This window comes from Canis lupus, chromosome 8 (assembly GCF_048164855.1).
Source record: "Canis lupus baileyi chromosome 8, mCanLup2.hap1, whole genome shotgun sequence".
In the NCBI taxonomy this organism is placed as follows: Eukaryota; Metazoa; Chordata; class Mammalia; order Carnivora; family Canidae; genus Canis; species Canis lupus.
Genome location: NC_132845.1, coordinates 59,251,458 through 59,275,334, shown reverse-complemented (window position 1 = coordinate 59,275,334; position 23,877 = coordinate 59,251,458). Strand labels below are relative to the sequence as shown.

The following is a 23,877-nucleotide window of genomic DNA, read 5'->3' as shown; positions in this document are numbered from 1 at the left end:
CCCGGAGGTCCAGCTGCCTCAAAATCCCAAGCTTCTGGGGCGCCTAGCTGACTCAGGAGAACATGTGACTTTTGATCTCAGGGATTGTGAGTTCAAACCCCATGATAAGTGTAGAGATTAAGGGATGCCTGGGTAGCTCAGTGGTTGAGCATCTGTCTGCCTTTGGCTCAGGGCGTGATCCCGGGATCTGTGATGGGAGTCCCACATTGGGTTCCCCACAGGGAGCCTGCTTCTTCCTCTGCTTATGTCTCTGCTTCTCTGTGTCTCTCAGGAATAAATCAATAAAATCTTTTTTAAAAAAAAGTGTAGAGATTAAACAAACAAACCTTTAAAAAAAATCCCAAACCTCTAATCACCAGGATAGGCTCTTTGGTGACCAGCCCTCATCCTGACTCTATCTAGGGACTTACCATTAGTTATCTCATTAGCTAAAACTCGGGTGTGATCTAAGGGGCACTTCTTGGTACTACTTGGTAAATTCCAAGTATTTTAAAAGCTCTGTGCCAGGAAGCTAGGACAAAACCCAAATTCTTCATTATACCCGGTGACCCAGGCGGAGCTTATGAGAGTCAGTTCTGTTGCATTTGCCAGAGCTATTGGGAAAGCTCTGATCTTTTCCCACTACAATTGTTAAGCTAGTAGGATGTATGTTTGGAGCTGCTGGTAGCCATCTCGCTACCTACTAGGGGACAATCTGCCTAAGAATTGAGATAGTCCAGAGGGGAGCAGAGCTAAGAGAACAAGTTCAAATGGATATTATTTGAGCCTCTGGCTTCAGCCATGCCTGAAGTCATTCTACCTCTGATTTTTCAATTCTGTGAACCAGTAAGCTCCCTCTCGTTTCATATTTAAATTACTTTAAATTGGGAGTGTGGTGTGTGTGGTGGAGGGTTCCATTACCGGTAGCTAAAAGCATCCCATCACATCCCCTGTTCCTGAGGAAAAAGTGTTTCTCCTTTTTGTATTAATACCTTGGCTTAACATGGGTCTTGCATCCTACCGTTTCCACCTTCCCCAAACCCTTCTTCTGTCATTTCTTTTTTTTTTTTTTTAAGATTTTTATTTATTTATGATAGTCACACACACACACAGAGAGAGAGAGACAGGGGCAGAGACACAGGGAGAGGGAGAAGCAGGCTCCATGCACCGGGAGCCTGATATGGGATTCGATCCCAGGTCTCCAGGATCGCGCCCTGGGCCAAAGGCAGGCGCTAAACCGCTGCGCCACCCAGGGATCCCCTATTACTGTCATTTCTACTGGCTCCTTTCCCTTTAGACTGTTTTTGTTTTTGAAAAGGTTTCTTTCTTTTTTTTTTTTTTTTTAAGATTTTATTTATTTATTCATGAGAGACACACAGAGAGAGAGGCAGAGACACAGGCAGAGGGAGAAGCAGGCTCCATGCAGGGAGCCGGACCTGAGATCCCAGGTCTCCAGGATCAGGCCCTGGACTGAAGGTGGCGCTAAATCACTGAGCCACCCGTACTGCCCTGTTTTTGAAAAGTTTATTCAAGAGAGACACACAAAGAGAGGCGGAGACACAGGCAGAGGGAGAAGCAGGCTCCCTGTGGGGAGCTGGATGCAGGACTCAATCCCAGCACCCTGGGATCACACCCTGAGCTGAAGGCAGATGCTCAACCACTGAGCCACCCAGGCATCCCTCTCTTTAGACTTTCCACATGATCAAGTCTCCCTGGGGACAGCTCTCAATATTCCTCCTCCCATTTCTTCACTTCCATTAATTCCTCAATCCACTACCATTTGGCTTCTGCTTTTCCCACTTACCTAAAATTACTCTCACTAAAGCCCCTATGCCGTCTTAGGTGATGAGGGATAGAAGTAGAAAAATATTCACCTTTAGCCCGGAAGGCTGACCTAACCCCTGCATAGCCCTGACAAGGATCAACTACGTGCTGGCTGCTACATTCTTAAAGGGTCTTGTGACTGTCTGTACATCTCACTGATAGTTAATATCCAACTGACTGATAAGCACCAGAGAAATCTTGCGAAAGTAGTTACGAGTAGAAATTGGAAGAAAACATTTATGATCTCCCTACATGTCTCCTCCCCCTGAACACTAAGCATATAACCACCAGCTTCATAGGGCAAAATGCAGCTCTTTCTACCCACAGGTCTTGTCCCTATGCTATAATAAAAGCACCTTTTTGCACCAAAAACACCTCAAGAATTCTTTCTCGACCATTCACCCATGGCCCCACATCATTAGTCATCAATGTTTTCCATAGGAGACAATGGCAGTGCCATGGATACCTTTCTAATCATTTGCTTGTGATGTATCTGACCAACTGCACACACACACACACGGACACACACATTCTATATTCCCACACCCCCTGATCTTTGTTGTGTGGTTTCTCTTCCAACAGTTAGAATGTCCAGATTTTTTTCTTTTTTGGAGCAATGTCCCCAGGCCACTGGAGGCGTTGTCTTGATGAACTGATGTCTCTAGGAGTATTCCTTGGTCAACGGCTGAGGCATGTTGGTATATGAAAGGCCCCGCTCTGGACAAATCTGACAAATAACGTTCATCAAGCTCCTCTGCAGGATCAAGTTGAACTACTCTCTGCCTGAGATCATGTTTGTTTTTTCTCTCCTACCCTCTCCTGCTTCTCTCCTTACGGGTTTCTTCTAGTAGCATTGTTTGACTAAATCACTCACACATAAATCCTCATCTCAAGGTCTGCTTCTGGGAAACCTGGCCCAAGAGATCATCTGAGTACTTTCTACTCTTTCACTGCCTACCTAATAAACGTGGCTTGTTTTCCACAGCTAGGTCCTGGGTGCTATTCTCTATAGATATTGCCTGGACAGGCACTCATGTCCATACCTTCAGCTGCTCCTCACTTCTGATTATCACCAAACTGCTTTATGCTTTATCAAACTGTAGCTCCATCTCTGCTGGACAGCTCCACCTAGCTGTCCGCAGACACCCCTACACTAATAGTCATTAGCCACATGTGGCTATTTTAATTAAAACTTAAATTGTTCCCTAGTCTCACTAGCCACATTTCAAGTGCTCAACAGCTACTCAATAGATCCAGGCTATCACACTGGATAGTGCTGATACAGAACATCCATCATGGCAGAAAGTCTTACTGGACAGCTTAGACACATTTCCAAACCTAACTCATCATCACCAGACCCTTGCTTTTCTGTATTCCTCAACTGTGTCCCTCTCCTGGAGACAGTGGGCAGAAACTACAGAGACTACAGAAACTAGAAACTAGAGAGAGAGGGTGTGGAAGGGTTTCAGGGACGAGGGAGGTGACCAAAGAACTAGAGTCTTTTCCATTGATATCTTCCTCTGAACTGGGAAGACGGATGGACGAAGATGGTGATGAGGACCTTAGCAAAGGCCACCTGTGAGCTGATGTTAGATTGCTTAGAACACTGAGGAGAGGTGGGGGACTAAGGCTGGATAGGCCAGAACCTGCCCTCCGCAAGGAAGTTTTCCAATTCCATCTGGCAGCCTCAGCCTTGACCAAACATCCTTGTGTGAGTCAGGGCATTTACTCATCCCCCGTCTCTTGTGTTCCAGGATGAGCATTTGATGGAAGCAAATCAGCTAAGGTCAGTTCTGGAAATTTTTTGGCAAATCTTGGAAAGGGGCACGTTCCTTCCACGTGAGTTGCTAAGCTATTAGGAATTCAGTTTGGAGCCATGGAAAGCCATTTTGCCACGGAGATAGGCCTGCCTGCGAATGAAGGCAGAGCTCAGAGAAAGTGAACCACGGTTCCTCACATCTTTTGTCTCTTTTACTCGGCTGTTGCTGAAGAAGCTCGATCTGTTCTTTTCAATGGTTTCAGCCAAGATTCCCCTCTTCCTTAGGCCAGTTGGAGGTGGGTCAGTGACAGACCTTACTGATCTTCATCATGCTTAGGATTTCAACGGCTCGCTCTCGCTTAACGATTCCCAGGGTCTGTAACTGGCCTCGCTGACTCTAATGAGCTCCAGGCGGAATGTCCACCGGCGCCCTGACGTCCCACACGCACGTCCGAAGGGATCCCCCTTATTTCCGCCCTCTGTCTTTATTTCCCGCCTCAGATGGAATCTCCTAGACGTGTACTCCAGTCCCTCGGCTCCGAGAAGCCAAGGTCGTAAGTTCAGGCGCCGCCTCTTCGCGGGGCCTCACCCAAGGTCACCCGCGTCTTCCCTCGCCTGGCTCCTTGGGGGCGGTGTCCGCGAACCCCTCAGCCGCAGGGCCCGGCGCTCTAGGCGGCGGCGGCGAGCCTGCAGAGACCCTCCTCAGCTCGCTGGTTTCCGGTAGCCGGTGGCCGCTCTAGCCCACAACAGGGCCTCGGGACTCGATCCCCTAGGCCGGCTTCCCTATGGCTGGCGCCTCTCCTTTGTGCCGAGTTTCCTCCGGGAGGGCTCCTGGTGGGAACCCCTTCCCACGGCCGCTTTTAGGGCCCTTTCGGGGGCAACCGGAGAAGGCCCTGAGCCCACCGAGAGTCGCAACCTCGCAGCACTCGAAGGGCCGGCGCGGAACAGGAGGATGGCGGAAGTGAGTGTATAGCCGCCCTTCCCTCTCGCCGCTCTTCTCTATGGTCGCTTCCTTCGGTGACGGGAAAAGGGGTCCCGGCGCCTGCGCAGAGGCGGCCTGGGAGCTAGTCGCGGAGTGCGGGGGGAGGGGCAGGGAGCGGGAGCCGCCGCCGCCGCCGGAGCAAACCGCGGGGACCGAGATGCAGGTGGGACCGGAACCGGAACCCCCCTCTTCAAGTACCTCTTCCCTCTCCGCGACCCGGCCCCGGCGCCTGAGAGGAGCCCTGGGTGGGGGCGGGCGTAGGGGGGCCAGAGGCAGGAGGGGCGCTCGGCCCCGCACAGTGCAGCAGACGGGGCTGGTCCCGAGGCGTCTGCGGCCCCGGGGAATGGGCGGGTCGAGGGTGTCCAGGGAGTAGGGTCGGGTCGGAGTGCATTGACCACCGGGCCCGGAGGGTCCGAGCCGGGAGCGGAGCCTGCACCCTCCACCACCCGCCCTTCGGGAAATTTCAGAACTGAGCCAAGAGGCAGGTGCACCGGGAAAATGTGTCTGAGTCCTGCTTGGCAGAAGAGAAACTGAGTCACCAGCTCAGGAGCCGCAGGGTCAGCGGGCCTGAAGGGGGCTGGGTCTGCTTGTGGTGCAGAGGTTTGGGTGGGCCCTGTGTGAGCTGAGGTGGCCTCTGCCTGGAGATTGGTCTCCCTGCTGTGTCTGCACCTCTTGGCTCGGTTCCCCTGTGCTCCATGACTCTTGCATCTCTTGGCTGCTTCTCGTTGGTTTGGAATTGTCCCTGCGGCTGGAGCCATCTGAATGTGTAGGGTCTAGGCCAAGGAGGCAGGGGAGGGGTTGCTGATTGTGGGATTGTGGGTCTGAGCAGAAGGCTGAGGTTTGGGGAGACTTTCCTGAGCTCCTGAGCTGCCCTCCCCCATCCCTCCCTGTCCTGGTGCCAGTCATCTTCCAGTATAATATGGGGGAGGAACACTAACAAAAGAGCCATGGGTTGTAAATGCCATGCCCAGCTCTGCCACTTGCTAGTTGTAAGATCTTGGGAGGCCTCTTCCTTTCTCGTTGCTCTTTTAGAAAAATTGGAACCTATAAAGTTAGTAATAATGGCGGTCGTTTATTGTGTGCTTACTTTGTATCGAACCCTGACTTGTTCCATTTAATTCTCCCGATGATTCTGTGGGTTAGAGAGCATTAGCTCTTTTATAGCTACAAATCTGCACTTCAGAGAGGATATATAATCTCTTCCAGATCACCCGGCTAATAGGTGGCAGAGCTGGGATTTCATCCCAGGTCTAACTCCAGATCCGATAGCCTTAACCACCAGGCTAACCAGCCTTTAGGGCACACTCCCTAGTGAAAGAAGAGGAAGTGAAAAAGCCTAGGGCCCCAGCTCCCTGTTATGTTTTATTTACTTTGTGGCCAGCAGAGACTTGCTCTGACCCAACCCACAGTCTTTCCCTGCCTGGTGCTGCTGCTTCTGGGCCCCAGGGTGAAGGGGCACCAAAGAAGCGGGCTGTGGCCATTCTAAGCCTCCGTCACACTGTGCCAGGGAACTGGGCCCCGGGGTCTGCTTTCAGGACAGGTGTGGTTTCGATCCATCATTCATCTGTCCTCCTTCCTGAGCAGCCACCCTCCTCAGAGCTGGATCTCAGGACATATGAGGCAGGGTCTGTAAGCGCTGCAGACCTACCTCCCCTGAGAGCTGGGGCAGTGAGGGGCTGTGCATGAGGCTGGGGCAGCCAGTCCCTGGGGATGAGGACTATGCAGTAGGCAAAACTGTAGACTGGGGGTTCTGAAACTGTTCTGAGCTTCGGTTTTCTCATCTGTTGTCAAGGTTATTAAAGCCTGTTACAGGGAAAGGTAAGAACAGCACCTGGGAAGCATGTGATAAATCTTGAAGGACCTGTTTTAGAGAAGGGAGGTGGCGTGAGGGATAGATTCCTTTTTAGAGGAAGGTGCTCCACAGCTGTCTGTCACTCCCAGAACCAGAGCCAGGGGGAGTGGGTTGGGATGGCAGCAGAGTAGGTGCGGGCTGGACCCCGGGGAGCCAGCCAACTGGGGGTGTGTGGGGTGTGAGGATCGGGAGAGGGAAGGGGGGCAGTGTGTGGTGTTCCCCATGGCTCTCCAAGGAGTCCAGACCAGAGTAGGGAGTCTGGCTGGGGGTGGGGCTCAGCCCCCAGTCCCACCTCAGCAGTGACTCTGTATGTGCCTCTCTTCCTTCTGCAGCTGCTGCCGCTCACCCCGTGTCTTCTGGCCGCTTCCCTCTTTGCTGCCCCTCCCTACAGGCTCTCCCTCTCCACCTCCTGGGGACCATCATGAATGGTGCCCCTTCCCCAGAGGACGGGGCCTCCCCCTCTCCTCCCCCTTTGCCACCACCCCCTCCTCCTAGTTGGCGGGAGTTCTGCGAGTCCCATGCCCGGGCTGCTGCCCTGGATTTTGCCCGCCGTTTCCGCCTCTACCTGGCCTCCCACCCCCAGTATGCAGGGCCTGGGGCTGAGGCTGCCTTCTCCCGCCGTTTTGCTGAGCTCTTCCTGCAGCACTTTGAAGCTGAGGTGGCCCGGGCCTCCGGCTCCCTCTCGCCACCCATCCTGGCTCCCCTGAGTCCCGGTGTGGAGATTCCGCCACATGACCTGTCCCTTGAGAGCTGTAGGGTGGGCGGGCCCCTGGCTGTGCTGGGCCCTTCTCGATCATCTGAGGACCTGGCCGGCCCCCTCCCTTCCTCAGTCTCTTCCTCTTCTACGACCTCCTCGAAGCCGAAGCTAAAGAAGCGCTTCTCCCTCCGCTCAGTGGGTCGCTCAGTCCGCGGTTCAGTCCGTGGCATCCTACAGTGGCGGGGGACTGTTGACCCCCCGTCCCCTGCTGGGCCCCTCGAGACCTCATCAGGCCCCCCAGTCCTGGGTGGAAACAGCAACTCCAACTCCTCTGGTGGGGCTGGGACCATTGGCAGGGGACTGGTTAGTGACGGAACATCCCCTGGAGACAGATGGACTCACCGATTTGAGAGGCTGAGACTCAGTCGGGGAGGGGGCGCCTTGAAGGACGGAGCGGGGATGGTGCAGAGGGAAGAGCTGCTGAGTTTCATGGGGGCCGAAGAGGCAGCCCCTGACCCAGCAGGAATGGGCCGGGGAGGAGGGGCAGCCGGGCCTACCTCAGGGGGAGGAGGGCAGCCTCAGTGGCAGAAGTGTCGCTTACTGCTCCGAAGTGAAGGAGAAGGAGGAGGAGGAAGTCGTCTGGAGTTCTTTGTACCGCCTAAGGTGAGGCTCCGACAAGGGTGGGTACCCGGGAGCGGGGCAGTTGAGCCCATGTGCATAGTTTTGCTCACTTTGATTTTTTTAAGATTTTTATTTATTTGAGAGAGAGAGTATGTAAGAGAGAGAGCATGAGCAGAGGGAGGGGTAGAGGGAGAAGCAGACTCCCCACTGAGCAGGGAGCCCAATGCAGGGCTCAGTCCCAGAACCCCGGGATCATGACCTGAGCCGAAGGTAGACGCTTAACCAACTGAGCCACCCAGGCATCCCCTCACTTTGGTTTTTAAAGCCAGCTTCTGACTCTGGGGTAGTAGTTGTGGGCAGGGCTGAAAAAATAACATTATGACCCTTTGTCTAACCCCCTTAGGGCATAGAAGGAAAGATGGGTCTCTGGAAGGAAGTGAAAGGTGGTTCCTGCACACCAAAAGTTTGGATCCTGTTCTCTTTCCCAACTTAGGCGTCTCGGCCTCGACTCAGCATTCCCTGCTCTACCATCACGGACGTGCGGACAACAACAGCCCTGGAGATGCCTGACCGGGAGAATACGTTTGTGGTTAAGGTAGGAGCTCCGAGCTCCTGCCCCCTTTGGAGCACTTGTGTTGGGGAAGAAGTTCACGTAGCTCATTGAAGGAAGGGACTTTGTGGAAGGAGGTGCCTGTGTGTCAAGTGCCTTGAGAGTGTGTCCCTGGGGCTGTAGCTTCTCTAGCAGGAGGGAACAGGAGGAGGATGTTTTTGTTCTTATTAGGGGAGGCTTATAGCCTCTGGACCTGGAAGTGGCCTGTGGGCCTCCTCTTGTCCTCGTAGGTGGAAGGCCCCTCCGAGTACATCCTGGAGACAACTGATGCTCTACATGTGAAGGCCTGGGTGTCTGACATCCAAGAATGCCTGAGCCCAGGGTGAGGAGCCTGACTGCTGTCATTGAGGGGATCAGGAGGGGATGGGGAGCAGCCTTGTGCCTCTCACCTGCTGAGTTTCTTCACAGCACCATTCTCCCTGTCTCTGCAGACCCTGCCCTTCCACCAGTCCCCGCCCTATGACCCTCCCCCTGGCCCCTGGGACCTCATTCCTTACACGGGAGAACACAGACAGCCTGGAGCTGCCCTGTCTCAATCACTCAGAGAGTCTGCCTAGCCAGGATCTGCTGCTGGGACCCAGTGAGAGCAATGATCGCCTGTCGCAGGGTAAGGGTGGAACCTCACAGGGCTGGGAACCTCAAAGCCGCCCCCGCCCCCCGTGCCAGGCCCAGGACTTCCTTCCAAACTCAACTGCGCACCCCATTCCTGCCCCTCAGCTGCACCCCCTACACACCGAATGTCTGGCTTTTGTCCCAGAACGTACCCTGCCACAGTTGGCCACTTAGAATCATCACCATCACCACCTTGCACGAGCCCCAAGCAAACTCCCTTCCAGCCTTCCGTACCCAGCCTTTGCTCCTTTTCTTTTTTTTTTTTTTTTTTTTTAGATTTATTTATTTATTCATGATAGACACATAGAGAGAGAGGCGGAGACACAGGCAGAGGGAGAAGCAAGATCCATGCAGGGAGCCCGATGTGGGACTCAATCCTGGGACTCCAGGATCGCACCCTGGGCCAAAGGCAGGCGCTAAACCGCTGAGCCACCCAGGGATCCCTGCTCCTTTTCTATAAAGCTCGTGCAGACCTCCACTCTGGCTGGAGATAACGACTCTCTTTCCCAAGCTTCTGGAACACTTCATACACGTCTTTGTTTTGCTTTTACTCTGCATCTCTGTAGGTATGTCGATGTTTTTCAGTCAAAAACCAGATGTTTTTGACTCTTTATTTCTTGGCCTGACTGAACATACACAGCCCGACTTGCACACAGGTATGCCCAGAGACATGTGTCTGCCTGGCCCAGCTCTCACCTTTTTAGACTCTTTTATTCCCTTTGTCTTGCTCCTCTATTCCGAGTGGAGGTTCAGTGGTGCCTGGCACCCTGGCTGTGCTCACTGAGTAAACAAACAGATTGAACAGTCTTGGAGCTAAGATGGACCTTACAAGTCATCGGTTCTATGCCCCTCAGGCAGCTAAGACCAGGGAGAAGCAAAGGCTTTTCTTTCTTTTCTTTTCTTTTCTTTTCTTTCTTTCTTTCTTTCTTTCTTTCTTTCTTTCTTTCTTTCTTTCTTTCTTTCTTTCTTTCTTTCTTTTTCTTTCTTTCTTTCTTTCTTTCTTTCTTAATATTTTTATTTATTTATTCATGAGAGACAGAGAGAGAGAGAGAGAGATTGGCAGAGACACAGGCAGAGGGAGAAGCAGGCTCCATGCAGGGAGCCGAATGTGGGACTCGATCTGGGGACTCCAGGATCACGCCCTGAGCCAAAGGCAGGTGCTCAACCACTGAGCCACCCAAACATCCCTGGGAAATGGCTTTTCTGAGGGTACCCGAAAGCCCCTGAAAAAGACCAAGGCTATGCAAGTCTGCTCTCTGCCCCCCTGCTCTCCATACCCCACATACACCTGTCTTCTGAGCACTGACTATGTGCTCAGCCTATTCCCACAGGCTCAGGCCTGCCAGCCAGCAGACATTCAGGAATGCCCTAGTCCACAACTGAGCCTGTGCTAGGGTCTGGGGCAGGATGCAGGAACCCAGAGATGCTCGAGATGAGCTCCTTGTCCCAGACCAGCTGAATTGATAAGCTGTCACTCCCTCTGAAAAGTAGGACTCCAGAATGGAGAGCCTGTGCTAGTGTCCTCTGAGCAGCACTAGCAGGAAGCACTGTGGGAGCTCAGAGGAAGAAGGGAATCGAGGAAAGTGGGATAGACAGGATACCACACAGGGGAGGTGAGAGAGAACAGGGCTTAGAGGAAGCAAATGGCCAGAGCCAGACCTAAGGTGGGGAGAGCCTGGGAGCTTGGGAAAATCGGGCAGGATGATCAAGCTCATGTGGAGACTCCAGGAATATAAGCCAATGTGAACATCAAGGTGGGGAGGTTGGGCTGATTAATAGGAGGATCTTTGATGCCTCTGAGACTTGGGGACTTTGTCCTGTAGGCCAAAAAAGGACACTTTTGGGCAGTCCCGGTGGCTCAGCGGTTTAGTGCCACCTTCAGCCCAGGGTGTGATCCTGGAGACCCGGGATCGAGTCCCACATCGGGCTCCCTGCATGGAGCCTGCTTCTCCCTCTGCCTGTGTCTCTGCCCATCTCTCTCTCTCTGTCTCTCATGAATAAATAAATGAAATCTTTAAAAAAAAAAAAAAAAGACACTTTTTAATGTGAGAATACTTGCAGGATTCTTCCCCCAATCCTGGCAACAATCGCTGTCATTTCAGCTATTGATTCATAAAAAATGGAGGCACTTTTGGATTCCAGGACCTCCTTGCAGTAACTCTCCGGTCCCCTAGCAGTGCCTGAGCCTCAGTCAGGAGCCTGCAGCCAGCAGAACCATCAGAGTGGCTGCCTGAGGAAGGGGTGGGCATCTCAGCCCACTGACTCTGCCCGAGCACAGCACATCCAGCACACACAGGGCAATTTCGCTGGTTCTCAACTTTGCCCTCCTCCCTCTCTTCCCAGGGGCCTATGGGGGTCTTTCTGACCGCCCTTCAGCATCCATCTCCCCCAGCTCTGCCTCCATCGCTGCCTCCCACTTTGACTCAATGGAACTGCTCCCCCCAGAGTTGCCCCCCCGCATCCCCATTGAAGAGGGTCCCCCAGCGGGCACAGTTCATCCCCTCTCGGCCCCCTACCCACCCCTGGACACTCCAGAGACAGCCACAGGTACCAGAGGTGAGCGTGTGTCCAGTTCCAGGCCCAGCTGCCTAAACCCTTGTCTCGGGATCCTGAGGGATCGGACCCCGGGGGAAGGAAGTGACAGGCGGAGGGGAAGCCAGGCTTCTCTTCTCCCAGGATGGGGGAGGCTTCCCTGACGCCCCGGTTTCCCTCCCTCTCTCCTTCCTGAAGGATCATTCCTGTTCCAGGGGGAGTCAGAGGGAGGTGAAGGGGACCAGCCCCTCTCAGGGTACCCTTGGTTCCACGGGATGCTCTCTCGACTCAAGGCTGCGCAGCTGGTGCTGGCCGGAGGCACTGGCTCCCATGGTGTTTTCCTGGTACGGCAGAGTGAGACGAGGCGGGGCGAGTACGTCCTCACTTTCAACTTCCAGGGCAAGGCCAAGGTCAGTGAGGAAGAGGCTGTGTGCCACAGAGGGAGCCTGCCGGGAGTGGGGCTGGCCAGGGGAGGTGCTTCTGGGACACACAGGGCGTGGGCTCCTGTTTCACCTCCCTCATCCCGCCCTTAGCACCTGCGCCTGTCGCTGAATGAGGAGGGTCAGTGCCGGGTCCAGCACTTGTGGTTCCAGTCCATTTTCGATATGCTCGAGCATTTCCGGGTGCACCCCATCCCTCTGGAGTCTGGAGGCTCCAGTGACGTTGTTCTTGTCAGCTATGTCGTGTCCTCCCAGCGACAGCAGGGTGAGCAGAGCAGGTCTGCAGGGGAGGAGGTGCCCGTGCACCCAAGAAGTGAGGAGGTGTGTGTGCCAGAAAGACGGGGCAGGGGGGGGGCTATGAGGAGGAGAAGCTTCGTGAGGGAGAGTAGGGTAGAGAAAGTTTCTGGGTGTTGGGCTTTTGAAGAGGAATCAGGACGCTAAGGACATAGGGAGGCAGAGGGCTCCTTGCTGGAGCCGGGAGGAAGTGGAAGTTGGGTTGGTGCATCCCCATTCCATCATCTGTGTGTCTCCTGGATCCATCCTCCTCAGCCTTGTCTTTGCCCTTTGTCACAGTCTTGCCTTGGGCCTGTCCTCCTTGGGGATGCTTGGTCTGATCCTGCTCCCTCCTTCCCTGATGTCTGATCTCTCCTTTTCCCCACCCCAACGTCCCATCTGTCCCCACATTGCCCCTCCCCCCCCAGGCCGGGAGCAGGCCGGGAGCCATGCAGGGGTGTGCGAGGGAGATCGATGCTACCCCGATGCCTCCTCCACCCTCATGCCCTTCGGAGCGAGTGACTGTGTGTAAGTGTGGTCCTCCTCTCACCACCGCCCATGATCCATCTTCCATGGAGTGGGGGGGGTGCTGCTCAGGAGATGGGCTGTGGGGGAGATAGCACATGGCTTCTGGGGGGGTGAGTGCAGAGGGGAGGCTGCTGCGAGAGCTGGCCTCCCTCCACAGTCTGTCTTCTTGCCCTTCCTATCCAGAACCGAACACCTCCCATGACCCACCCCAGCCCCCTGAACCCCCTTCATGGACAGATCCCCCACATCCTGGGGCAGAAGAGGCGTCGGGGGCGCCAGAAGTGGCGGCAGCAGCAGCCGCAGCAGCCAAAGAGAGGCAAGAGAAAGAGAAAGCGGGCAGTGGAGGGGTCCAGGAAGAGCTGGTCCCCGTGGTTGAGCTGGTCCCCGTGGTTGAATTGGAAGAGGCCGTAGCACCAGGCCAGGAGGACCAGGGAGGCGCTGGATCCGGTGGGGCCCCAGGAGCCACCCCGATGGTGCAGCTCCAGCAGTTACCACTAGGGGGCGATGGAGAAGAAGGGGGCCATCCCAGAGCCATTAATAATCAGTACTCCTTCGTGTGAGACACCCTACCCCACCCTTTCTCCACTCTTCTTGCTCCCCAGCCCCTAGTGCGTGAAATTGGGGCTGGGCCGGTCGTAGAGGAGCGGTAGGAATCCCCTCCCCCATGTGCTTCCTGACCCTTGATGGCCAAGGGAATATACGTTGGTACAAGAGGTTCAAGAGCCCTGTTAACTCCCCAGTTCATACACTACAGGTGCCCCATCCCCTGGGCAGGGGATTTGGGCTCCATTACCTCCCCGAGGGGCTCTTATGGTCAGCCCCACCCCTGGGGGCCATTTCCCCGCTAACCACCCCCTAGCCCGAGGAAGGGTGAGGGGGAAGGGCTGTCAGTTATATTAAGGTGGTTGTTGTTGTTGTTTTAAACAAAATGGAGAAGCATAAATAAATAAAAGGGTTTATCTCAGTTGCATCGCGATGGCTGTGGCCAGTGTTTGCAGTGGGGGGCTGGGACAGGGGAGTCAGGAAGGCAGTCCACTCAGTGTTTCCACTCCAGAGCTGAGAGGCCAGAGGGTCAGGTGAAGTCCCTGTTGCCCTCCAGCACTGTGCTTTCGGCCCGTTGTTCCCCTGTGCTGTAGAGTGGTAAGTGCAGAGCCATACCTTGCTTCCCAGTGTCTCCAGCCAAGTTCTCATAATGGGACAGGACAGGACAGGGAGCAACGAGATTGACAACTTCTAAGGACCCCACACACACACACTCTGAATTCTTCAGTTAAGGCTTCTCACCCTAGGGAGAGTGAGTGGGGCCAGGGCCTGGTTGGTGGCTGTGTCAGAAGAAATTTAAAGTGGCAGTCACAGGCTGGCTGCCCCCTTCTCAGGGCTGAGCTGGGAAGCTGGAGGGTAGAGGATGGAGCCCCATTTTTTTTCACTCCTGGCTTTTCCTCTCCTTTGCTCTTCGGCCTAGGCAAGGAGGTAGGCTCTGCGGCCTCAGTGTCCCCATCTGTAGAGTGGGAGGTTTTATCTGGGTTGGTGCCGTGGACATGATTTGCTTGGCCTGGATATCATCTCCATTGGGATTTCACAATAGAAGTTCAGATTACCGGCTTCTGAAAATCTGAAGATCCAACCTCCCATGCTCCCCACCTTCCACATTCCACACCTGCTCCATCCCCACTGGCCCACTGCACCCATGTGACCTTCTCAGCACTGGGCATGAGTTTGCAACATCTCTCCCTCATTGTGGCACCCCTCATTAAACCCAGGCTCTACTCTTTTAACGGAACTGCAGCCATGCCCTCCTCCAACGGAGGGCACCTTTGGGTTTCCCAGCTCTTTGGGTGGCAGGTGCCCACAAGGAGGGGCCAGATTTGAAAAAACCTGTTTTGCTTGGCCCTCTCCCCTCCTCACCTCCACCCAGGGCTGCCTATCACCTTCCTTCGCAGGCAGCATGGAGCCTATGTTCTCACGCCCCTCAGCCACTGTCCCCACCTCTAAGAGGCCCTAGCCATGCTTATGACCTTGCTATTCTGGGCCTTGTGTCCTGTTGGGAGATGGACAGGAGACAGCTGGGCTCACAGGCCACCCAGGCTGGGGGCTAGCTGGGGGAAGCCTGCTGGCTCTCCCAGTTTTGTCTAATTCCTGGGACTCCCCCAAACCTTGACCTCAGGAGACCGGGGATAGAATTGGCCTTGCAAAGGAGGGGATGGTTTGGGGATCTAGGTGCTGTGTTCTGGAAAAGGAGGTGGTGAGTGAAGGCTGTGGCACCCCAGGGTAAGCAGGAACTGATCCCCTCCTAATCTAGCAGCAACTGGTGCTGCAAGGCTCCCCCTCCCCCTAAACCCTATCAGCTTCAGGGACTTGCCTTCTGAAGTTGGGTGGGGGAGGGGGCCAAGGAGCAACCCCCCACCCCAAGGTTTGCATGTCTTGGCTGGAGAAGCCTAAGAGGCTGTTTCCCTCTCAGCTTTGCTTTAAGGATGGGGTTGAGATGAAGTTTGGGACCAGCCAGAGACCAGCCAGGCTCTGTGTCCCTGTCCTTCGGAACCAGGCCTCTCCCATTCCCAGCTTCAGCCCTCCTAGGAGGGGAGGAACACTCCCACTGTGGGCTTGGAGACCCCCCCGGGGGGCGGGGCAGGGGGGGGGAGGAATCCTAGAGAACCAGTAAGACACTGGTCCTCCACCCCAGTCCACACCCCCAGCCTCCCCAGCTGCCAGCCTTTTGTTTCTCCCTCTCTAGCTTCGGCTTCCCCTCTGGAAGTTGGGGGTGGGGGGCGGGGTCACCTTAGAGGGCCCCTGCTGGCAGCAGTGTCTTGTCCTCAGCCTCCTGCTCTCAGCTCCTCTGAAGCCTGGATCCCTCCAGTCTTCTCCCCCTTCTCCATGTTTGGGCATTCCTGCTCCTTTCGGGACCGTGCCCCTGTCACTCCTCCAGGTGGTGGCAGGGAGAAGCCAGAGAGCACCAAAAGGCTTGGCCCATGCTGAGCCTGACTCTGCCTAATAAGGGGGATGCTGGGCCACATGGAGGTGCCTGGGGATGGGATCTCATTGTCTGAGCACCCCCCTCCTCAGGTCACAGCTCAAAGGAGGGGTTCATGGGAACCATGAAAATGGGCAGGGAAGGAGTACCGTGTCCTCACCTCACCCCCGAGGCTCCCCTCCCCTCCAAGTCCAGGCAGAGGAAGGGATAAGTGCGGGGGGGGGGGGGGGGGGGGCTAAGTCCTTAAATGTCTGCCTGCTCCCCCAGAAGTGGGGCTCCTGGCCTGTCTCCTGGCCTGCCTGCTCCCCCAGAAGTGGGGCTGCCCTTTCCTTTTCCCACTGTCTGCCTGCCATCCTCTGCTTAGGAACCTGAGTGCTGGGGGCAGGAAGGGGGAGCTGCTTGGAGAACCCTTTCAGTGGCCCACACTCCTGACTGTCCATCTCAGGAAGCCAGAGGCCTGGCCACAGGAAGGGCTCAAGGCTCCTTCTTCCCCTCCTGGACCTTCCATCACTAACTCTCATTGAGAGGCTCTCCTCTCTCTGCCCTTTCCTCCCCTGCCCCCGGTGCAGGCTATCCTCTGTCTGCTCCTCCAGCAGCTGCCCTGTTAGTAACCAAGACGCCCCCATCCAGGAGCGGGGGTGGGGGTGGGGGGCTCAAAGCAGCTGCTTCTACAAGGAAGCTGACACCAAGGCCAGCCGCTCAGCAACAACTTGTGGCTTTGCACCCAGCCCTGGGCCCCCACCCACCTGGCTGCTGCCTGCCAGCTTCCTGCTGTCCCTTTTCCCACTGCTCCTCAGACTTCCCTCTGACCCTGGCAGCCCTGTCTCGGTTTCCCCAGTCCGATTCTGTCCTTATTTCCCCTAGACCTGTCCTCATAAGTCTGCCCCCTCCCCACTCCTTTGGTCTGGAGTGTCTGTCTGCTCTGTGCAGCTTCTCAGCCCCGTCTTTGACGCTTCTTCCCTCGCGCCTCTTCCTGGAGGTTATACGCCCAGCACCTGAGCATGCAGCTGCCATCCTCTCTCCCCTGAAGGAAACACTTCAGAGCCAGGGCAGAGTGCGGACTACACACCATCTGGGATCTGCTATGTGAACCCCTTGAGTTAAAGAGCACAGTAGAGGCTGAGGGGACCCTCATTCCAACACTTGGAGGGACTCTTGCCGCCATCCTGAAACATTCATCCCTCCCCCTCACCATCAGCACATTTTGTGGCCTCCTGGATTACCTAGCTGCCTGGGTATCCCATTTTCTTGGGGGGGGGGGAATTCCCTGTCAGGGAAGGGGGCCCCCCAAGGCTACATTTCCAGAGGCTGAGTTAGAGCGATGGGGAGGGGGGGTGTTTGGGGGAGAGACAGGCAGTCCTGGCTTTGCTCACCAGGGCTTGGACACTAAATCCCTTGTTGATGGCTGTAGCAACCCCTCCCGAGGGTAGGGTTACCGTCTTCTGCCCTGTCGCCTTGACCCTCTCCCCTCCCTACTTCCCCTTGTCCCTCTAGAGCCATTTCCTCTCGCCCCCAAAGGATGTTGTTCCCCTCTCCAGTCCCCTGAAGGCTGGAGTATCTGCTGCCCTTTCAGCAGACTGGGTGAGGAAGGAGACTGTGGCAATAGAAACAGGTTGAGAGTGGGTAGGACGGGAGGGGATCAGGAAAAGAGAAAGGTGGAGGCCTGAGAGTAGAAGTGGAGAACTTCAGGGATAAGTTTGGACCAGGAAATTCGGTACAACTGAGGAAGTCTGGGCAATTGAGGGAGGGGTCAGCAAAAGACAGAAAGTGAAGTCTCTCCCTGCCCCCTTTCCCTGGGGCTGGGGCCACCTTAGCTTCCCTCATGAGTGACATCTCAGGCTGCAGCCCCACTGTTCCCCCTCTGTCAGCAGAAATATCTTTCTTCTGACCCCTCCTGCCAGAGTCTTAGCCAGCCAATCCCTGATCTGGGGGGGGGGGAGGCTGGCCCCCCCTACTCCCTCATAAGGACCAGCTGGGGGTTGGGGGGTGGCCGGCTGCTGCAAGTGGGACGGGGGTCAGAGCTTTGTGGAAGGAAGAAAAACCTGGGGGGGGGGCAGGAGAGAAAAGCAAGAAACCCAGGCAAACAGGCAGGTGGACACTGAGGAAGGCCCCCAAAGCGTGAGGACCCCCCCAGAAGGAGCACACCGCCCCCTGGCCCCCAGGAAGGGAGCACAATGGAGGCTGCACACTCCAAGACCACAGAAGAATGTTTGGCCTATTTTGGGGTGAGCGAGACTACAGGCCTTAGCCCGGACCAAGTGAAGCGGCATCTGGAGAAATATGGCCCCAATGGTAAGTGTCTCTTGGAGGAGAGGCTGGTAACGCCCTCTTGCTCCCTCACAACACAGACGGACACATACACACACTCACACACTTACACTGGAGTCTCTCCCTCCAGAGTACCTCAGGGAAGAGCTGGGCCATGGTCCAGTGACTGCAGGGGATTCTGACAAAACAGAGTGCCTGAGAGAGTTTTGGGAGGTTTCATGGGATGACCTTGGTGAACCTCAGATGCCCTTTAGGTAGCCTGATTCTCTTACCTTAGCCAGAATCCTGGGTGTGGGGGGCATTAGACTGAACCCCAAATGAATATGTCCTTTTCTTCTTTTTCCTGGGTAGAGCTCCCTGCTGAGGAAGGTAAGTTACTGGAATCCCTGAGCTCTCTTAATGACCAGCCCCCGCCTCCCAGCCCCTGTGCCCACTCCTTTATCCCCACCTTCTCCCTACTGACTCCCGGGGCAAATACCCTCTCCAAAGGTTAGAGTCTGGCTGGGGGCAGGAGTTTCCAGGCACTTTCTCCCAGAGGCCTCCAGTCCTTGAGCAACTAACTGCCCACCACCAGTTTGTGGAGCCCGTTTCAGGACTCCCGGCGAGAGTGCCTCCTCTCAGTGCCAGGCGGCCTGCTCATCCCCCTAGAACCTTCCTGCTCAGGCTGGAAGTTAGGCCACTGTCGGTCCCTGGATCCCAGCCTGCCCTTAGAGTCCGAGCCATTCATCCTCCAGACCTTAACCCCCTCCCCCGGGGGGGGACCCTCCCCTGCCTCTTCCCCCAGGGAAGACCCTGTGGGAGTTGGTGATAGAGCAGTTTGAAGACCTCCTGGTGCGGATCCTTCTCCTGGCCGCCTGCATTTCCTTCGTAAGTTTGGGCAGGCATCTGGGGGCGGGCTGAGGTGTGGGTCGGGGGCGCTCCGGTTCCTCGGCTCCTCGGGTCCAAGTCCTCACCATCCTCTCCCCTACACCAGAACTGAGGGGGCAGGGAGGGGCGCTGATGCGCACGCCTCGGTCCTCCTCCACACCCCACAGGCAGGTTTTATTTTAAGCTTTAAGGGTGTTCTCAGCCAAAACACTGAAGCTAAGCCACCCCCGCAGCCTCAAGGGCTTCGAGGGCTCGGGTTACCCCCAAGCGCCGGGCTCCCCGGCTCCGGCTCCGGCTCTGTGGCGCTCAGGCACCAGCACTCCCGGCATGCCCCGAGGCGCGCAGCCGCTCCACCAATCCCCGAGCCTCCTGGCGCCCCCGCCCCTCCCTCCTGGCGCTGATTGGTCGCCGCAGAGACTCCCTCCCAGAGGCGGGAAAGAGCTGCTGGTGTGAGGGTGCCTCTGAGTGCACCCGAGGGCCGGCCGGCCGGACCCCTCCGCTGGCCCCGGGCTTTGATGCCTGCCGCCCGTCAGCGCTAGGGCTCCGGGACCCCCTCCTCACCCACCCGGCCTGACCTTGCCCGCCCTCTCTGGATCCCTCGCAGCCGCAAGGCCGCCACCTCTCTGGCCCCTGAGGCCACCCCCCCCCACCCCCCACCAGCACCCACCACCCCAGCAGACCGCCTGCCTTCTGGAGTTTCTTCCTTAACATCTTAGTCCCACCAGAAGATAAGGCTGGGGGCAAAGAAGTTTCCCTGTCCCCTGGTCTCCTTCACGGAGGCCCTGTGGGCCTCTGAGTACTAGCTGGCAGGGCCTCCCTTCTCCCGTCTCAGATTTGCTCCTTGACATTTGCCTGTGGCTGTTGCTTGGCAGTGGCAACAGCTGGGGTGGGGTGTGTACAGGAGGCCCCGTAACACTATCCCCCCTCCTGTTCCCTCATGAAATTGGAGCTTCCCTTGCTGTTGGGGAGGGCTGGGGGGGGGGTGCGGGCAGTGTCTGCAAGGACCACAGGGTTTTCCCTGCGGAGTTTTGGCTCCCGTGGGATGGATGTGGCTGTAGGGGACCATTGGCCTGGGTGGCCCATGAGCTTTGTTTACAGGCCAACAGCCCGGCCAGGGAAAACCTGAAAGCATTCCCAGTTAAATCCGGAGTTGTGCATGTCTACACCTGCCAGTTCCTGTTGCCTGAGAGCAGGGGCAGTGCTCCTGTGGAGTGTGTAGGACCTCAGACTGATGAGGGGCTGCAGTATCCCCGAGATGCCCAGCCCCATTTGCTCCTGCACACACACTCACCCTCACTATGTGTTTGAGGGGTTTCATTACCGTTAGTCTCCATTTCCCTGCTCCCCAGGTGCTGGCCTGGTTCGAGGAAGGCGAAGAGACCATCACTGCCTTTGTGGAACCCTTTGTCATCCTCTTGATCCTCATCGCCAACGCCATTGTAGGGGTTTGGCAGGTTAGCCATGACCCCGCCTCACTGTCTTCCTCCCAGTCTCCTCCTCCTCCGTCACTTCCTCTGGACTTGCCTTGATCCCTGTCTCTAATGCCCAGTTTGGAAAGGGGATGGAGTGCAGGAAAGAGATGGGAGACTGGTGTTCCCACTGTCACTTGCTGGCTTCATAACCCAGGCAGGTTCCTTCACCTCTCTCAGCCTCAGTATCCTCATCCATAAAATGGGGCTAATAATCCTGTCCCTGAGTTGTGCTGAGATGGAACAGAGTGATGCATGTGGCATGCCCAGCCCTGCACCTGACATATAGTAGCAGGTCAATAAATGCTAGCTTGGTTTTCCTTCTCTTCCCTTACCACCCTCTACTTTTCCTGTCCTTTGCTTTCTGATTCTCTTTTCTTCTCTCCCCTAAGCCTCCTTATGTGTCTTCAGCCATAAATGGCAATTTCCTCAACACAGACACCTACCCTCACGTAGACTTTGTCTACTCCTATGCCAGGAGCCACTACTGCATGACCTGCCTCTTCCTCTGTAATGTCCCTGTTTCCCCCAGGACTCTGGCCCCTGCCCCTCCTAACTCTCCCCACCCAGTCCCCTCCCATTCCCCAACCTTCCTCCCTCCGATGACCCTTCTCTCTTCCACCCTGCCCCTCCAGGAGCGAAATGCAGAGAATGCCATCGAGGCTCTGAAGGAATATGAACCCGAGATGGGAAAAGTGTACCGGGCTGACCGCAAGTCAGTGCAAAGGATCAAGGCTCGGGACATTGTCCCTGGAGACATTGTGGAGGTGGCTGGTGAGTGATGGGAATAAGTGGTCCAGGAAGGGAAGTCTTGACTTTGAGGCCGAGAGGATGCATATGGTGAGGGTGGGGGCCCCTGATCCTGCTGTCCAGGATGTAGCTGGGATGGTGGAGTCTTTGCTTCTCCTTCTCAGACTCCTCAGGAGGTCACCCCAGGGCACCGTGGCTGTAGCACCCCTCCCTGTCGGAGTCTCAGCAGGAACAGCCAGTCCTGTCCCTGACGCTCCAGGCGGACCCCCTGCTCCCCCTCCTCTCACCCAGCACTTGCAAGCAACAGGTGGAACCTAGTCCCTGCCAATGGCCCCGTCTCCACCCCCCTCGCGAGGCCTGGCTTCTCTCTCCTTCCACCCACCCCCAAGCTTGGTCAGCTTTAAATCTTGACCTCTTGGTGCCCTTGAGGCCTCTTGAAGGGGAAGGAGTGAGGGTAGAAGGGAGGAGGGGGGCCGAAGGCTCAAGCCCCCAACCATGTAAGGGAAACTCAGGCCCCAGCGGGGAACACGGGACCTGGGAGGAGGGGAGCTCAAGGAGGGGCCCCGCCTCTCCGGTGAGGGACACTTAATGCCTGACCAGGGAGGGGTGGGGGCCGGGTGGCTAAGATTACTGGGATTCTGCCCCCTTCAGCGGTTTTTATATTTGCCTTGTGCAGGCCTTCCCACATCTTCAGGCCCCTGGCAGAGGGGAAAGGATCTAGGCCTGCTTCCCTCCACTAGACTCCCCAGTTGTACCTCAGGAAGCCTAGGGAGGGGGGAGCAGGCTGAGGACCCCGGGGCACCATCACAGGGCCGTCCTGCCACGGTGACAGTTTGGAGTCAGCGCCATGAATGTCTATAAATATCGCTTGGGCTTGGGTGACAGGGTGTCCCGCCCAACTCCTTTGCCGACCTCCTCCCTCCTCTGTCAGCTTCCTCTGACATAGGAGGAGGAACCTTAAAAACAGGGAAAAGAAAGCAGCCCAACCAGCCTTGTCCCCAGTATCCCCCGTTGGAACAGGGGGCACTAGGTCGAGGCAGTGGAAAGCCCTGAAGTTCCAGGGGGGCATCATCCGCCTTGTCAGCCCCTCTGCAGGGGGGTCTCCTGTACTGACCCTCTCCCATGCATCTCCTGCGCTCTGCCCCCACTCTGGCTCGGCTCCCTCCTGCCCTGCCGTTCCTTGTTCCCTGCAGACCTCCCCTTCTCTCTGTCCTGCCCATCTCCCCGGCTCACTCACTCGCTGTGGCTTCCTGCCTTCCTTCAGGTGCACAAACCGGGGCCTGACAGGGGTCTGACAGGTGGTTTTCACCAGGCTCTGCTGGACCTGCACCCTCTGCCCCTGTGCCTCCCCTCTCCTTCTGCTTCTGCCCTTCTTACCCTTTCTTTTGCTCTGCCTTCTGTCCTATTGGACACTGCTTTTCTCGATTCTCATAACTTCTCCTGTTTCTTCCTGTGTCTTCCTGTCCCCCTCCCGCCCCCGTCTGTGATTCCACGACCTACTCTCCCCCTCCAGGCGTGTCTTTCAAATTCAGTCTCCTTTCGTTCTTTTCTTGCTCTTCTCTCTCCATCTTTCTTTCTCTTGTTTCCCTCTTGGTTTTGCTGTCTCATTACACAACTGGATGGTTCCTAATTTTCCCTTCAGCCATTCAGCGTACGTTTATTGAGCACATGCTGTGTGCCAGGCAGTGCGCAGGGCCCTCTCACAGGCTCATTGCCCCAGGGTTTAGGGAAGGGGAGAGAAAGCAACGAGGGGGCAGTTGGAATAAGTGCTGAGAGGGGGGATGCTTGCTGGAGCTACAGGAGCCCATGCCAAGGGCCTGACTCAAGCCCATGATGGGCAGCCAACCCTGGTGACCTGAGGACGAGGTGAGGTTGTCAGACAGAGGTTGGGCTTTAATGGGAAGGAAGAAAACTGCTTTCTCAACTGACTTGACTCTCGTTTACTCTCTCCACAGTGGGGGACAAAGTCCCTGCAGATATCCGCATCCTGTCCATCAAGTCCACCACCCTCCGGGTGGACCAATCCATCCTGACAGGTCTGGTGGGCCAGAGGTGGGAGGATGCTTCAAGGGGGTGTGGGGATGAAGTGGGGAGCTGAGTGCCACACAAGGATGAAACTCTAGGTGGATAAAAAAGAATAGCCAGCCACATGGCCCGCTCCTGGCTCTGTAGCAACAGTGATGTCAGCATGGCTCAGCTTCATTCATCATGGCAAGCCTGAAACAAAAGGGGTCATGGGAGAGGGTGGGACATTTGTGCCCATTCTCCACATGGTCATCGACCCCATCCTTCCCCATGGACATTCAGACACCCAGAGAACTGTCCTGTTGCTTCAAAAGCCCCCAAGTGAGGAACCATAGATTCTAGGACAAGATGGAGGGTCTGGATGCACTTAAAACCACAGCTGCTTCTGCTTATCTGCTGGGAGAGAGAGGGTGAAGAGCCAGCGAGCGTTCCCTGTGGTCCAAAAAGGCAAGGCTGGACGGGTGTGGGGCAGCTGCCTGAGCCCCTGCCCAATGTAGGGAAGGAGGCGGCTCTGCCCTTGACCCCACCTCTTCACATATGTCAGCTTCTTTGACTTTCACCAAGACCTGGTTCTGGAGGCTATATAGCATCGTCCCCATTTTACAGAGACCAGAGGTTAAGTGATCCCAAATTATACAGCTTTTCAATGGTCAGGCTGAGGCTCAGGTCAAGGTCTTTTTACTGTAAGTAAAAATATGGATTTCCTATCTGCCTCCAGTGGCTTTTCCAGTGTTCAGCCTTCCTCCAGGACTGCAGCTTGGTCCTTACCAGGCTCTGTCCTGCCAAGCAGGGCGAGTTAGGGGTGGGAAGGATGGGAGGAG

The 23,877-nt window shown here is 56.0% G+C and overlaps 2 protein-coding genes and 1 long non-coding RNA gene across 12 annotated transcripts in view; 2 read left to right on the top strand and 1 right to left on the bottom strand.

Annotated features, from left to right (window-relative positions):
• Window positions 1-1,489: 1,489 nt before the first annotated feature.
• SH2B1 (SH2B adaptor protein 1) lies at window positions 1,490-13,679 on the top strand. 9 transcript variants are annotated; one of them, XM_072836340.1, is made up of 10 exons: window positions 4,571-4,707; window positions 6,729-7,756; window positions 8,208-8,309; window positions 8,555-8,646; window positions 8,756-8,931; window positions 11,280-11,492; window positions 11,667-11,878; window positions 12,002-12,173; window positions 12,610-12,709; window positions 12,893-13,679. In XM_072836340.1, the coding sequence occupies exons 2-10, from the start codon at window positions 6,818-6,820 to the stop codon at window positions 12,909-12,911; spliced, it is 2,025 nt and encodes a 674-aa protein (XP_072692441.1). In that variant the 5' UTR covers window positions 4,571-4,707; window positions 6,729-6,817; the 3' UTR covers window positions 12,912-13,679. The 9 variants fall into 9 exon arrangements, with proteins under 9 accessions (XP_072692437.1, XP_072692441.1, XP_072692440.1 ...); XM_072836339.1 differs by having other exon boundaries at window positions 12,002-12,229; XM_072836335.1 differs by lacking the exon at window positions 12,610-12,709 and adding an exon at window positions 6,337-6,362 and having other exon boundaries at window positions 4,639-4,707.
• LOC140638645 (uncharacterized) lies at window positions 13,157-19,131 on the bottom strand. The gene is made up of 2 exons (XR_012035659.1): window positions 18,218-19,131; window positions 13,157-14,207 (listed from the first exon to the last, which is right to left on the bottom strand). It is a non-coding gene; the product is annotated as an uncharacterized lncRNA (long non-coding RNA).
• The window catches only part of ATP2A1 (ATPase sarcoplasmic/endoplasmic reticulum Ca2+ transporting 1), a 14,990-nt gene continuing 8,764 nt past the window's right edge, over window positions 17,652-23,877 (top strand). For both annotated transcript variants that reach the window (XM_072836330.1, XM_072836331.1), the window contains exons 1-6: window positions 17,652-17,969; window positions 18,297-18,314; window positions 18,730-18,812; window positions 20,162-20,266; window positions 20,917-21,055; window positions 22,987-23,067. In XM_072836330.1, the coding sequence (XP_072692431.1) occupies window positions 17,852-17,969; window positions 18,297-18,314; window positions 18,730-18,812; window positions 20,162-20,266; window positions 20,917-21,055; window positions 22,987-23,067 (544 nt within the window). In that variant the 5' untranslated portion in view covers window positions 17,652-17,851. The remainder of the gene's footprint in view (window positions 17,970-18,296; window positions 18,315-18,729; window positions 18,813-20,161; window positions 20,267-20,916; window positions 21,056-22,986; window positions 23,068-23,877) is intronic.

Excerpts from the sequence above, each read along its gene's own strand:
- SH2B1 (XM_072836336.1), top strand. The coding sequence starts at position 6,818 with ATGAATGGTGCCCCTTCCCCAGAGGACGGGGCCTCCCCCTCTCCTCCC. Across the intron at positions 7,757-8,207 it reads AGTTCTTTGTACCGCCTAAG|GCGTCTCGGCCTCGACTCAG; the intron begins GTGAGGCTCCGA and ends TTCCCAACTTAG. Across the intron at positions 8,310-8,554 it reads AGAATACGTTTGTGGTTAAG|GTGGAAGGCCCCTCCGAGTA; the intron begins GTAGGAGCTCCG and ends TTGTCCTCGTAG.